The sequence below is a fragment of the Hemitrygon akajei genome, chromosome 5, assembly GCF_048418815.1.
Source record: "Hemitrygon akajei chromosome 5, sHemAka1.3, whole genome shotgun sequence".
NCBI lineage: Eukaryota > Metazoa > Chordata > Chondrichthyes > Myliobatiformes > Dasyatidae > Hemitrygon > Hemitrygon akajei.
Window position 1 is genome coordinate 86086377 of NC_133128.1, and position 15613 is coordinate 86101989.

At 44.4% G+C, this 15613-nt stretch overlaps 1 protein-coding gene across 1 annotated transcript in view; it reads left to right on the forward strand.

The window, feature by feature from the left end:
- Positions 1–15613, forward strand: part of cpb2 (carboxypeptidase B2 (plasma)) — a 47496-nt gene that overhangs the window by 14693 nt on the left and 17190 nt on the right. The window contains exons 3-4 of the mRNA XM_073045960.1: positions 2897–3021; positions 4252–4363. Coding sequence (XP_072902061.1) covers positions 2897–3021; positions 4252–4363 — 237 coding nt within the window. The remainder of the gene's footprint in view (positions 1–2896; positions 3022–4251; positions 4364–15613) is intronic.

Consider the following 15613-nt stretch of genomic DNA (forward strand, 5'->3'; position numbering starts at 1 on the left):
ACATACTGTACCTCTGCCATCTCCAACAGGATCCCACCAAACACATACTGTACCTCCAGCATCTCCAACAGGATCCCACCAAACATATACTGTACCTCCAGCATCTCCAACAGGATCCCACCAAACATATACTGTACCTCCGCCATCTCCAACAGGATCCCACCACCAAACACATACTGTACCTCCAGCATCTCCGACAGGATCCCACCACCAAACACATACTGTACCTCCAGCATCTCCAACAGGATCCCACCAAACATATACTGTACCTCCAGCATCTCCGACAGGATCCCACCAAACACATACTGTACCTCCGCCATCTCCAACAGGATCCCACCACCAAACACATACTGTACCTCCAGCATCTCCGACAGGATCCCACCACCAAACACATACTGTACCTCCGCCATCTCCAACAGGATCCCACCACCAAACACATACTGTACCTCCGCCATCTCCAACAGGATCCCACCACCAAACACATACTGTACCTCCGCCATCTCCAACAGGATCCCACCAAACACATACTGTACCTCCAGCATCTCCAACAGGATCCCACCAAACACATACTGTACCTCCAGCATCTCCAACAGGATCCCACCAAACATATACTGTACCTCCAGCATCTCCGACAGGATCCCACCACCAAACACATACTGTACCTCCGCCATCTCCAACAGGATCCCACCACCAAACACATACTGTACCTCCACTACTCCAACAGGATCCCACCACAAACACATCTTTCCCTTCCCCCCAACTTTCTGCTTTTCACGAGGATCGCTCCCTATGCCACTCCCTTATCCACTTGCCCTCTCCACTGATCGCCCTCCTGGCACTTATCCTTGCAAGCAGAACATGTGCTACAGCTGCCCCTACACCATTCAAGGCCAAAACAGTCCTTCCAGGTGAGGTGACACTTCACCTGAGAGTCTGTTGGGGTCATATACTGTATCCGGGGCTTCCGGTGTGGCCTCTTATATAATAGAGTCCCGACGCTGATTGGGAGACCACTTCGCCAAGCACCTACACTCTGTCTGCCAGAAAAAGTGGGATCTCCCAGTGCTCAACCATTTTAATTCTACCTCCCATTCCTATTCTGACTTGTCAGTCCATGGCCTCCTCTACTGTCGTGATGAGGCCACACTCAGGTTGGAGGAGCAACACCTTCCATTCCGTCTGGGTAGCCTCCAACCTGATAGCATGAAAATCACTTTCTTGAACTGCCAGTAATGCCTCCCTCACCATTCATATTTCCCTCTCTCACCTTATCTCCCTGCCTGCGATCGCCTCCGTCTGGTGCTCCTCTCCTGTTCTTTCTCCCGTGGCATTTTGTCCTCTCCTATCGGATTCCCCCTTCTCCAGCCCTGTATCTCTTTCACCAACCAACTTCCCAGCTCTTTACTTCACCCCTCTCCTCTCAGTTTTACTCATCGCCTTGGGTTTCTTTCTCCCCTCCCCCACCTTCTAGCTCTGACTCCTCATCACTTTCTCTCCAGTCCTGATGAAGAGTCTCAGCCCAAAGCGTTGACTGTACTCTTTGCTGAATGGCCTGCTGAGTTCCTCCAGCATTTTCTGTGTTTTGCGTGGTCTGTGACCATGTTTGCTCTCGGCAAATTCTATAGAATTGTTTGCCGTTGCCATCTTCTGGGCAGTATCTTTACAAAACAGGTGACACCAGCCATTATCAATATTCTTCAGAGATTGTCTGCCTGGGGTCAGTGATCACATAAGCAGCAGCTCATATAGCCATCCACCTCCTGCTCCAAGGGCTTCACGTGACCGTGATCGGGGAGCTAAGTGGGTGCTACACCTTGTCCAAGGGCAACCTGCAGGCAGGCAGAGGGAAGGAGTGCCTTACACCTCTTTTGGTAAAGACATATCTCCACCCTGACACCCAATTTCACATTGGGCAATTCGGCTCACAAGACACATACCTTTCGATTGTGGAAGAAACTGAGGCACAGAGAAAATGTCCAAATGCCACTCAGATAGTATGAGTGTTCAGGATTGAATGTGGCTCTCTACAGCCATAAGGCCATCATGTCTCTCTTTACTGTCGTGCTCTCTTCTCACTGCTGCCATCAGACAGAAGGCAAAGGAGCCTCAGCACTTGCACAGAACAGTTACTATCCCTCAACCATCAGGCTTTTGAATAACAGGGGATGGCTATACTCACTTGTCCCATTACTGAGATGTTCCTACAACCAAGGATATCATTTTAAGGGCTCATCACCTCATGTTCTCGTTATTTATTGCTGTTTATTTATATTTGCACACTTTGTTGTCTTCTGCACTCTGGTTGATCTTTCACTGACCCTATTATAATTACTATTCTATGGATTTGCGGTGTATGCTCACAAGAAAATGAATCTCAGGGTTGTATGTAGTGACATATATGTACTGTGATAATTGAATTACTTTGAACTTAAAATGTGAAGTGTTTGCCCATTCCACAAGCCTGTGCATATCTCCAGAGTTTATAAAGACCTTCCTAATGTAGAGCTGTCATCTGCAGATCTCTACAAGTGCAAGTCATTAATATACTTCAGAAACAATCATAATATACTGAAGTAAAAATCATTCCAATGGAAACAACCGACATTCATTCACCTTAACCATGTCTCTTGTCCCAACTCAATTGTGTTACTGGGCTTTTATTCAGTGGGTTTCATGTTTTCTAATAAGTATAATTTGGGACACTTCCAAAGGTATTTGGCAAATATCCATAGCAACATCAACTGTACTATATTACCCCTCTGATCAAAACAAAACCCAGTTGTTAATCAGACGTTAGCTGGATTTCTGTTTTGACAGATGGAGATTTATGTTAATTTGCACAACTATAAACAATGTCTTGAGTTTTGATATGTTTGAACAAGGATGTTCTCTGCAGACAGCTTTGTTTCAACCAATCTCAATGGATGCTATTGGGATCAACCAAGAAATTCACCTTTACATCAATGCCACTGATATTGAAGAGGTGAGATCTCAACTGGCCGCAGGAAACATCACGTACAGGTATTGCAAACGTTTCATAAGCTAATGATGCAGGCGTCACGGATAAGAATCTGTGCAACTCCCCTTATGTGAGCCTTCTAGTGGGAGCTAGCAAGCAAGTGTGCTTTCCTCGCTCACCAACCATCAACACACGCATAGCTTTCAGCAGGGCTGATTGGGAAATCTGGGTGTTCTCCTCTCCCCAACTCAAAGTGGGATGAGTTCCCATTGTAGCACCCCTACTGACACTGCCCTTACTAACTAGTCAATGGGGGGAGCTTTAACATCAATGCTGATCGCTGAAGCTTGATATCTTCCTCCTGCTTGTTTCCAAACTAATTTCATTTGACTAATTACTTACTGTCCAGCTAGTCCACTTGTCCACTGTGGGAGTTGCAGCAAGGCAAGGGTTAAAATGGGGTGCTGGAAGGACAGAGTGCAGACACAGTACAGTCTCAAGCTGAACAAAACCTTTGAGAGCTTGACTCTCCTTTGTAGAACCTTTTCTGTCCAAGACTGGGAACCAGTCACCAAGCCAACCAAGACAAGATAAAGATGCAAACAAAGGATTCCATGGCAATTGGACAGTTATTTTATGAATGCTGACATACTAATTGCCTTTAACATGGAGAGTTAACTGGCTATCTACACCTGAAATATGTATTGTGCCATATTTATCATATGTAAGTATTGTGTGTAATATAATGTGTTGCCGTGTGGCCTAGTGGATAAGGCATCGGACTAGTGATCTGAAGGTCACTGGTTCGAGCCTCAGCTGAGGCAGTGTGTTGTGTCCTTGAGCAAGGCACTTAACCACACATTGCGACGACACCGGTGCCAAGCTGTATGAGTCCTAGTGCCCTTCCCTTGGACAACATCGGTGGCATGGAGAGGGGAGACTTGCAGCTTGGGCAACTGCCGGTCTCCCATACAACCCTGCCCAGGCTTGCACCCTGAAAACCTTCCAAGGTGCAAATCCATGGTCTCACGAGACTAACGGATGGCTATAAATGTAGTATTATGACGTATTATATATAATAGTTACACATACAAGTGATGGAATTAGAAGTTGCATAAGGGTGGAGAACTGTATAAAAGTGGACAACTCTGAGCAGTCTGGTGATGGTGGTGGTGGCGGGGGGAGTTCAGGCTGTTCTCTTTGTGCACAGTGTTGCTGAAGAATGAGTGTGCGGTGTTAGAGTGCAGTTAATCAGTGACGACACACAACCCTCAAATGTGTATCATTTTCAGTGTAATGATCGAGGATGTCGAACAGCTCATAAAAAGTCAAAAACCCTCAAGTCAGGTATTTCATCCCCGTGCCCCCAATTCTTACTACGAAAAGTATCATCCATTGCAAGAGGTAAGAACTTTTTTTTTACATCTCTTATTTCAAACTGTTGAATAAGAAATTGGTTATGGGAGATGTGGACATAACAAGTATTAACTTTTTATTTAAACCGTGAGGATTTAGAGCAGTTAATTTTCATTTCCTATTGGCCTACATCCCAGGACGCGGGAGGAAATGGGAGGACGACATTTATTTATTTATTGAGATACAGAATGGAGTCAGCCCTTCCAGCCCTTCGAGCCTCACTGACCAGCAGTCGTTGATTTAACCCTAGTCTAATCACAGGACAATTTACAATGACCAATTAACCTATCAACCGGTCTGCCATTGGACTGTGGGCGGAAAGCAAAGCACCCAGAGGAAGCCCACACAGTCTTGGTGAGAACATAAAAACTCCTCACAGACAGTGGCAGGAACTGAACTAGTACTGTAAGGCACTGTGCTAATTGCTACACTATTGTACATATTTGTGCCACCAAATCATTGGAATTAGGAATTTTGCATTGAAGTGTGAAATTAAAAAAATACCTCCGCCTTTTAGAAAGGAAGGGAGGGGGATAAAAGAGAGTAACTACAAACATAAACAAGAAGGGTCTCAGCCCCAAAACGTCAGCTGCTTCTTCATTTCCATAGACGCTGCCTGACCTGCTGAGTTCCTCCAGCATTTTTGTGTGTGTCACTCTGGATTTCTGCATCTTTCTCCGTGCTTGTGATTAATTACAAACATGTCATCGTAAGGGCAGTCACGAGGATATTACTGAAATCCATCATCAGATCACGCATAGCACCAGGGATAAGCTGATCAAAGAATCAGCATAGGGCTGTGAAGGTAGGGTGATATCTGACTAATCTAGCTGAGATTTCTGAGGCCACCAGTTTAACGGGTAGAGAATTGTCCACAGATAATCCATCTCTGTATACTTTAAGAAGGCACTTTATAAAAATGCAGAAAATTATAGGGAACCATAAGAGCTAAATTTATAATTGAGGAGGAGGAGGAGGAGGAGACAAGTTTAGAAATACTGATGACTGATTAGATGTAACAAATAGATTTTATTTTGCAAGGGTAAGGAATCTCAACTTTTTAACCACAAGAATAAATGAAAAACATTTAAATTATGTTTTTACATTTGTACCAAATTAAGAACCATAATAAGCTAAGTGGATAGGAACATGAATTTACAAAGTGCTCACAGCCTACACAACTAGGCAAAGATACAAATCCAGTGTATGAATCTGAGACAGGTCAGCAGTAAAAGACCAAGAAGCAGGAGTAAGGAATATTGTTGTTTGTGCATGCAGATCATTAAAACCTGGGAAAACTATGAAAAACAAACTGAAAGTAAGGCTGAGAAAAATTTGGCCTACATCTCAGGAGGTTTGAATATAAAATGGAGGAGACGATACCTTGGCTCTACATGCCTCAAAAAGGCAGTGGCCATCATGAAGAACCCCCATCACCCAGGTCCTGGTAGCAATTTTCTCATTGCTACCATCAGGGAGGAGGTACAGAAGCCTGAAGGCACACGCTCAACGATTCAAGAGCAGCTTTTTCCCCTCTGCCATTGATTTCTAAACGGACATTAAATCCATGAATACTACCTCACTACTTTTCATTTCAATTTTTACACTACTTATTTAGTTGAACTATTAAGATATATATTTACTGTAATTCCCAGTTTTTTTTCTCTATTATCATGTACTGCTGTGCAAAGTCAACAAATTTCACAACTTATGCTGGTTATATTAAACCTGATTCTGATTAATAAAATTGCAACTGAGTTACTATGTCCAACTTTTGGTTCTGACATCCCCAATGCTGGGGAGTTGGGGGTTGCAATAATACAGAACAAATTCCCTATACAGTAATGGCAAGAAGGATTCAACTAAAATTATATTCCCTTGAACTTAGGAGGTCAAAAATTGAAGTAATAAACATAATTTCAAAATGATAAAAGACAGCTGAGCATTAACTTTTATGCAGTCAATTGCTACTGATTGTCCTCAGATCTACCAACTTTAGATGGCTTCAGAAACACATCATTGACCATAAACAGCTGGATCAGCCACAGAAATACTGTGCCAACAGAAAGATCAGCAGCTGGATGTACTACAGCAAGTGAATCCTAACATCCTGAAGTTTTCCCACTATCTACAAGGCGCAAGTCGGGAATGTGATGGAATAGGCTCCACTGGCATGGATGAACGTAGCACCAAAAACTCTCCAAAAGGCCAATGCCATCCAGGACAAAGCAGCCAGTTTAATCGAAACCCCATCAACCACTTTAAAATATTCAATCCCTTTACCAGTGGTAGATAAGATGAAGTGCAGTGACTTGCCCAGCTATTCCAACAGCACCGGCCAAAACCACAACCTCAAGAAGCAGCAAGCAGATAGAAAGGCCTCTACCTTCGGGCTGCCCTCCATCGAATTATCTCCCAGATCCTCCATCATCACCGGGACAGAACCCTGGAACTCCTTCAGCAGCTCTGGGGAAATGCCTCCATCAGATGAACATCAGCGAAGGGAACTCCGCACTACCTTTTCAAAGGCAATTACAGAGACGTTGCTCTATCAGTAATGCCCAGACACAGAAAATGAACTTTAAAAAAAATCTCTCTATTTTTGACTTGTACAAATGCTCATATTGAAACAAATTAAAGAGCAGATGGAGAAAGGAAATGGATGGGCAATCAGCCATTGATAGGAAAACGCTTTCAGGTGAAACCGTTTAGATGGTACTCTGTATACTGCAACATGACTTATGGACGCCCCCTATATATAACTGAGCTCCAAGAACACTATTAACTTCAAAAGTCAGATAGATCAACATACTTTATTCCTACGAATGGCAGGACTAACTTCCCATCTAGGTCATTTTTCTTTCTTGTCAGTCTTATTGCTTTTGATGCCATTCATTCTAATACTGTTGTTAGGCACAGAATAATTTTGTCTATTTTCTGATTTATGATCAAATCGCCTAATTCAGATTAAATTATTTATGACAGGTGCATCAGAGCACACCATGAAACGTGCCATTTGCATTAACAACCAACACTAGCTGAGGGTGTGTTGGGAGCAGTCCACAAACGTCACCACACAATTTGGCACTGGCATAGCCTGCTCACAATCCTCAGCAGAACAGAACGCAACAAGCAACAAAACAGCAGCAGCAAAACAAACTGTTTTCCTCATTCCATCCCAGCGCCACACACGGACAGTCCTCCAACCTCCAGTCTCCAGCCGTCGGGCTTTGACTTACAGACTACGATCTTTGATATTAATGCCCCAATTAGACCCCCCGTCTAATGGACATTTGTAAAAAAAAAAATCTGTTTGTCACTGGAAAACTGCCTATTAATTTTGTTCTTTAGTTTAGTAATTTAATCATAGCAGGTAGTCCAAGTTCAAGTTTAATTGTCATTCAACCACACATGAATACCCATGAATGCGGCCAAACAAAATATCGTTCCTCCCAGGCCAAGATGCAAAACACAGTACCAACAGTCACACTCAGCACAAGGTAGTGTCAACTATGCACAAGTAAATAAATAAACAAAATTAATGATTGTCAGTCATCGGACATGAAATATCTGCATGAGTAAATTCACTAAAGATAACTCCCAACAGAGGGGAAACAGTCAGAGAACAGGCTATGAAATTGAGCAGGCATCATCAGAAAAGTTATCATAAAATATTTAATAACAGTAAATAATCATATCCATTTATTATCTTGAAAAGTGAGAGTTTAACCACTTTATGTTTCATTCTTTATTAATAAGTTTGCATTCAACAGCTCTCTAGCAATTGCAGGTACATTAGGGATTAATGCATTTAATTAAACTGTACTGCTTTCAACATAACCACAGAAAGAAGTATATATTCATCCTGGTTAACGTCCTGTCCATAAAAATAGCATCGAATTAGTGGTGGAAATGCTGAAGGATAGTGGATTATCCTTCAGCCAGTGTTTGGATTATGCCATTGCTCCATTGCCTGATGGGAATGGACACTGCCACACTGACAGCTTTCTCATACAGACCGTCCCAGCGCTCTATGTGCCTTCTGCCAGCAAACAGTCTGAACAGCAAAATCCACCGGAGGCCTCATCTTGATAAATAGAGCATTTGGGCTCCAACCGATGCTGTAAATTAGTTTTAAATTTAACAGTTGGAAAGCAATTCAAAGGAAAAAGATGTATCTGCTGAGTGGAGCTAGTCTGAAAATCTAATTTTCTCCAGAGAAGATTTGGCTGGATTCCCCAAAAGAAAATAAGAGTAGGTCATAACACCCCATGAGCCTGTTCCTTTCATTCACTAAAACCAAGGGTGATCCTGGACCTCGTCCACTTCCATGTGGAATACCACATCCTCTGACTCCCTTTTAGTTATTCCTTCTTAACACAGATCAAAAGTGTGGCTAGGCAAATGGCAGTGCATACTATCAAACAAATAGGCTCCCTAAAAATATCTGTCCACTTAATAGAACTTAAGCAGTGCTCATGGATTTATCTGTCTAAACCATGTCCCTGATACAGGCAGCCGTCCATATACAAATTTAACAGCTTTATAGCTTGATCAGCTCAAAAACCTTAATGGCTTTCACTTGACTATCAGTAAATTAAGTCCCAATCAAGCAGTTTAATGCTGAACTCTATTTTGAATGGTATCTTTAAAGATAAACTTTCGTTTTAAAGCAATTTCCAGGTAGCCTTGATATTTCCTTTGTGAACTTATAGTCATCCTTTGCAGAAATTACTGGGCACTTTTTCAAATTATCCAAAACAATCTTACATCCCCTGTGATTGCTAATTCTTCAAATATTTTCACCTTTAATCTGGGAACTAAATTATTCTTTCTTTGTTATGATGAGATATATTCTGATTTTACCGATTCATACATGTATATTTTGTCTATTGAGGTTTCAATGTTCTTAATTGCCTAGAATGTCTTTAAAAATGGATCTTTAAGGATAGAAAGGCACTCCTTCTCCAGTCCTTACTTAGACATCACTTGTTCAAGTTCATTGTCATTCAACTGTACACATGTACACAGCTAAACAAAACAATGTGTCTCAGGGACTAAGACGCAAAGACATATATCACATACAGGATGTAAAATTATATGAGCACAATAATATTAATAAACAAAAAAGTATTGTGGGTAGATGCACAAGTTGACAAACAGTGCACTTTTGACACATAGTTAAATACGTATATAACAGTATAATGCTACTGGTGCTGTCACAAATAATGTATACTGGGTGGTGGCAGGCAGTGGCATATCTAAGGTATGGCAGGAATGGCACGTGCCCTGGGCACCACTTGAAGGGGGCGGGGGGCCACTGAGCAGTTTCTACTAAAGTCAGACAAGCCATCCTTGGATAGTGACAAAAGAATTTTCTTCAGATGTATGATCTGTCTTTGATTATCATGGCTGAGAAGCACTAGGATGGCCTTATTTCAGAGCATTGTGTAGGACCATGAAACGTTTCTTCACGAAGAAGGAGGAAAGTGGAGCAGAAGGGCATAAGAGATGAAAGTTGGAGGCGGAGGAAACCAAGCAGTCAAGCAAGTTCTTCATGCCCTTCTTTGAAAAGCACAGAACAAGCAGTTCGACATGTTCCATGGAGTCGCCTGCACCTGCTGCAAGTCTGTTAGAATCTTAAGGTGGATCAAGTACAAATGCGTCACAAGCCGAGGAAGAAGTCAAGTCAGATAAATCCGAGTATGATGAGTATGAAGAGTGAGGCTGTCACAGAGATCGTGGACATGACAGGAGGGGAAGACGGTGGTGGTGGTAGTGGTGATGTGGAGTTTATTGACGAGTTTGAACCTGACAACACTGAACCTAGTGAACTGGATGGTGTCAGAGCCTCAAACTGTCGTACCAGAAATGATTGAACAGCATGACATTGGACTTCTGAAGTTCAACAAGGATACTGGAAAAGCAATTCTGCCTGACGCGTTGAGAACAGAAATAATAAAGCTGGGTTCGAAGTATTTCCAGAACAGTGAGGGGTCTTTCCTACCAACAAATAACCACTCAATGAACAAAACTTGGTTCATGAGAAAATTGTGAAATGGTCATGGTGAGGAAGTGACTCGCTCGTGGCTGGTCTACTCCCCTTCTAAAAAGTCTGCGTTTTGTATCTGTTGTCTTCTCTATTCCCAGTCAGACCACCAATCCTCATTGGAGCAGGAAAGTGGATTCAACCAGTGGAAAGCACCTGAAAGGATTAGTGTTCATGAAAATGCCAAGAATCATCGGGAATGCTTCACATAGTGGAAAGAAATGGAAATAAATTTAGCTGGAAACAGAGGAGTTATTGACGCGGTATTTCAGTCACAGATTGAGAAGGAAAAGCAGAAGTGGCGTGATATCTGGACGAGAATCCTTCACTGCATAAAATTCCTTGTGACTCAGAACCTGGCTTTGCGAGGACACAGGGAATCACTTCAGCTAGACGATTACTCCAATGTGGGAAATTTCCTTGGCTTACTGAAACTACTGGCCATCTTCGACCCTGTCATAAAAGAAAACCTCACTCATTTGGAAAGTCATCCTGGATCCACGACTTATCTTTCACTGGGTGTCCAGAATGAATTCATCTACATGATGGCATCCACTGTTCACCATAGTTTACTGAGAAGCATTCGTAAAGCCAAGTACTATGGTCTCATGTTCGACTCGACTCCTGATCAGGCACACTGTGAACAGATGTCAGAAGTAGTGAGGTATGTGGAAGTTGATTTTGAGAGGAAATCAGTCCATGTTAGAGAGTCCTTCCTTGGTTTTATCCAGATAAGCCAGAAGGATGCTGAGAGCTTGGTTGAAGACATCTTGAAACAGCTAGAGAAGGACGAAATGGAGCTACAAGATTGTCAGTCACAGTGCTATGGCAACGCTGCTGTGATGGCTGGACACAGAAGTGGTGTTCATCAAAGAATAAGTGAGAAAAACAACCTAGCAGTGTTTGTGAATTGCGACAATCACTCACTCAACTTGGTGGGTGTACATGCAACCAAGCAGGATACAATGAAGGTCACGTTATTTGGAACCATTGATTTTCTGATTTTGCTAGGATTTTGGAACAAAGTACTCATTCACATTGACCGTATTCAAAAGTGGCTGCAGGATCCTAGCATGAACTTCCACGATGCTGCCCTGGATTTGCAAGTCCTCCAAGATCATTTTTATTATGAAAGAGAAGTGTTGGTCAGTGAGTCACTCAAAGGAGTCGGTCTCTGTCAAGAATGGAATATTTAAGTTGAAAGACGTCAGAGACCAAAGAAACGAATGGCTGATGAGAACAAGAGACGCTGGGTTAACAGCAAAGGAGGAATTGGAGAGTCATGAAGGGAACACTTGACCGTCTTCACAGAGAAATGGACGAAAGGTTCGCTCGTTTGCACAACACTGAGGCCGTTTGGATTCCTTCTCAATGTCGAGGGACTGTGTCATGGTGCCAACAGTAACGACCTAAAGAAGAAGTGTGAAAATTTAGGCGAATTGTACAGCTCTGATGTTGATGGACAGCAGCTATATGAAGAAATTTTGGATTGCAGAATGTTGCTATCAAGGCAGGTCAGCATGAAAATATCAAGACCTGAAGAGCTTCTTGAAGTTATTGTTCAGTATGGACATGAGAGCGTCTTCCCCAATCTTCACATAGCTATTCAGATAATGCTAACCATCGCAGTTTCCATCGCCAGCTGTGAGAGATCATTCAGCAAGTTAAAACTAATACTTTCGTATTTGAGAGCCTCCATGGGTCAAGGCAGACTCTGTGATCTTGCTCTGCTGAGTGTAGAAAGCGAAGAAACTGAAAAAACTGATTTTGATCACATCATAGACCAATTTGTATCAGTGAAAGCAAGGAAGGTGCAGTTATAATTTTCATGTAGTGCCATAATTTGTTAATTAAAAGATTAACGAGCTTGACTGGTATTTTTGAGATGATATTATACTAAAGTTATCCAAAAGATAGGTGTCAGATGTTTGGACAGGGGCGCAATTTCAGCGCTTGCTATAGGCGCTATTTTCCGTAGATACGCCCCTGGTGGCAGGGTGTTGGGAAGTCTCACAGCCTGGGGGAAGCAGCTGTTGCTCAGCCTAACAGTCCTTGCTCTTAGTAAACACAAAGTACACTGCAGATGCCGTGGTCAAATCAACAGGTACAAACAAACTGGATGAACTCAGCAGGTCAGGCAGCATCCGTTGAAATGAACAGTCAACATTTCGGGCCGAGACCCTTCATCAAGACTGAATAAGGAGGGGACAGGGGCCCTATAAAGAAGGTGCCAGGTGAAAAACCAATCAGAGGAAAGATCAAGGGGTGGGGGAGGGGAAGCAGGGAGGGGATAGGCAGGAAAGGTGAAGAAGGAATCTAAGGGGAAAGCACTATGGGTAGTAGAAGAAGACAGAATCATGAGAGAGGTGACAGGCAGCTGGAAGACGAGGCAGAGTGAAAGTGGAATGGGGAAGGGAGAGGGAGGGAATTACCGGAAGTTGGAGAATTCGATGTTCAGACCAAGGGGCTGGAGACTACCCAGACGGTATATAAGGTGTTGCTCCTCCAACCGGAGTTTGGCCTCATCACGGTGATGTATGAGGAGGCCATGTATGGACATATCCAAATGGGAATGTGAAGCAGAGTTGAAGTGGGTGACAACCGGGATATCCTGTCTGTTGTTGCGGACGGAGCGGAGGTGCTCGACGAAGCGGTCCCCCAATCTGTCAGGTCTCGCCGATGTAGAGGAGGCCGCACCGGATGCAATAGATTACCCCAACAGACTCACAAGTGAAGTGTTGCCTCACCTGGAAGGACTGTTTGGGGCCCTGAATGGTGGCAAGAGAGGAGGTGTAGGGACAGGTGTAGCACTTGCGCTTACAGGGATATGTACCAGGTGGGAGATCTGTGGGGAGGGACGTGTGGACCAGGCAGTCGCGGAAGGAACGATCCCTGCGAAAAGCAGAGAGGGAAAGATGTGCTTAGTGGTGGGGTCCTGTTGAAGGTGGTGGAAGTTGCAGAGGATAATATGCTGGATCCAGAGGCTGGCGGGGTGATAGTTAAGGACAAAGGGGACACGGTCCCTGTTGTGGTGACAGGAGGATGGGGTGAGGGCCGAAGTGCGGGAAATGGAGGAGATGCGAGTGAGGACATCATTAATGAAGGCGGAAGGGAAACCACGATTCTTAAAGAAAGAGGACATTTGAGATGTCCTGCAACGGAAAGCCTCATCCTGGGAGCAGATTCGGCAGAGATGGAGGAACTGGGAATAGGGAATAGCATTTTTACATTTGGCAGGGTGGGAAGAGGTATAATCAAGGTAGTTATGAGAGTCAGTGGGTTTATAGAAGATGTCAGTGGACAGTCTGTCTCCAGAGATGGAGACTGAGAGATCGAGAAAGGGGAGAGAAGTGTCCGAGATGGACCAAGTGAATTTGAGGGCTGGATGAAAGTTAGAGGCAAAGTCGATGAAATTGATAAGCCCAGCATGGATGCAGGAAGCAGCATCAATGTAGTCGTCAATGTAGCGAAGGAAAAGTTGGGGAGCAGTACCAGTATAGATTTGCAGCATAGACTGTTCCACATAACCTACGAAGAGGCAGGCATAGCTAGGGCCCATGCGAGTGCCCATAGCTACACCCTTGGTCTGAAGAAAGTGAGAAGAGCCAAAAGAGAAGTTATTAAGTGTGAGCAACACACATAAAATGCTGGTGGAACACAGCAGGCCAGGCAGCATCTATAGGGAGAAGCACTGTCAACGTTTCGGGCCGAGACCCTTCGTCAGGACTAACTGAAAGGAATGATAGTAAGAGATTTGAAAGTAGGAGGGAGAGGGGAAAATGTGAAATGATAGAAGACCGGAGGGGGTGGGGTGAAGCTGAGAGCCGGAAAGGTGATAGGCAAAAGGGATACAGAGCTGGGGAAGGGAAAGGATCATGGGACGGGAGGCCTAGGGAGAAAGAAAGGGGGAGGGGAGAACCAGAGAGAGATGGAGAACTGGCAGAGTGATGGTCAGAAAGAGAGAGAAAAAAAAAGGAGGGGGGAAAAAACTAAATATATAAGGGATGGGGTAAGAAGGGGAGGAGGGGCATTAACGGAAGTTAGAGAAGTCAATGTTCATGCCATCAGGTTGGAGGCTACCCAGCCGGTATATAAGGTGTTGTTCCGCCAACCTGAGTGTGGCTTCATCTTGACAGTAGAGGAGGCCATGGATAGACATATCAGAATGGGAATGGGACGTGGAATTAAAATTTGTGACCACTAGGAGATCCTGCTTTCTCTGGCGGACCGAGCGTAGGTGTTCAGCGAAACGGTCTCCCAGTCTGCGTCGGGTCTCACCAATATATAAAAAGCCACACTGGGGGCACCAGACGCAGTATACCACACCAGCCGACTCACAGGTGAAGTGTCGCCTCACCTGGAGGGACTGTCTGGGGCCCTGAATGGTGGTGAGGGAGGAAGTGTAAGGGCAGGTGTAGCACTTGTTCCACTTACAAGGATAAGTGCCAGGAGGGAGATCGGTGGGAAGGGATGGGGAGGATGAATGGACAAGGGAGTCACATAGGGAGCAATCCCTGCGGAAAGCAGAAAGGTGGGGGAGGGAAAGATGTGCTTGGAGGTGGGATCCCGTTGGAGGTGGCGGAAGTTACGGATAATTATACGTTGGACCCAGAGGCTGGTGGGGTGGTAGGTGAGGACAAGGGGAACCCTATCCCGAGTGGGGTGGTGGGCGGATGGGGTGAGGGCAGATGTGCAGGAAATGGGAGAGATGCATTTGAGAGCAGAGTTGATGGTGTGAGTACCAGTTCCGCCAACCGAAGGGGTGTGGTGGTGGTGGGGAACTGGTGAGATCTATTGTCAAGAAAGTAGTGGAGGGCTTTGAGGCTTTCTTGATGGGGAATGGAAGTGTATAAGGATTGGACATCCATGGTGAAAACGAAGCAGTCGGGACCGGGGAACTGGAAGTTTTTGAAGAGGTGGAGGGCATGGGATGTATCCCAGATGTAGGTGGGGAGGGACTGAACTATGGGTGACAAAATGGAGCCCAGGTAGGCAGATACAAGTTCGGTGGAACAGGAGCAGGCCGAAACTATAGGCCTACCAGAACAGTCAGGCTTGTGGATCTTGGGGAGGAGGTAAAACCGAGCAGTGTGGGGTGTGGGAACTTTGAGTTTTTTGGCTGAGGATGGAAGGTCTCCGGAGTTGATAAGGCCTGTGATGGGAGACAAAGGTTTGATGTTTTTTGGTGG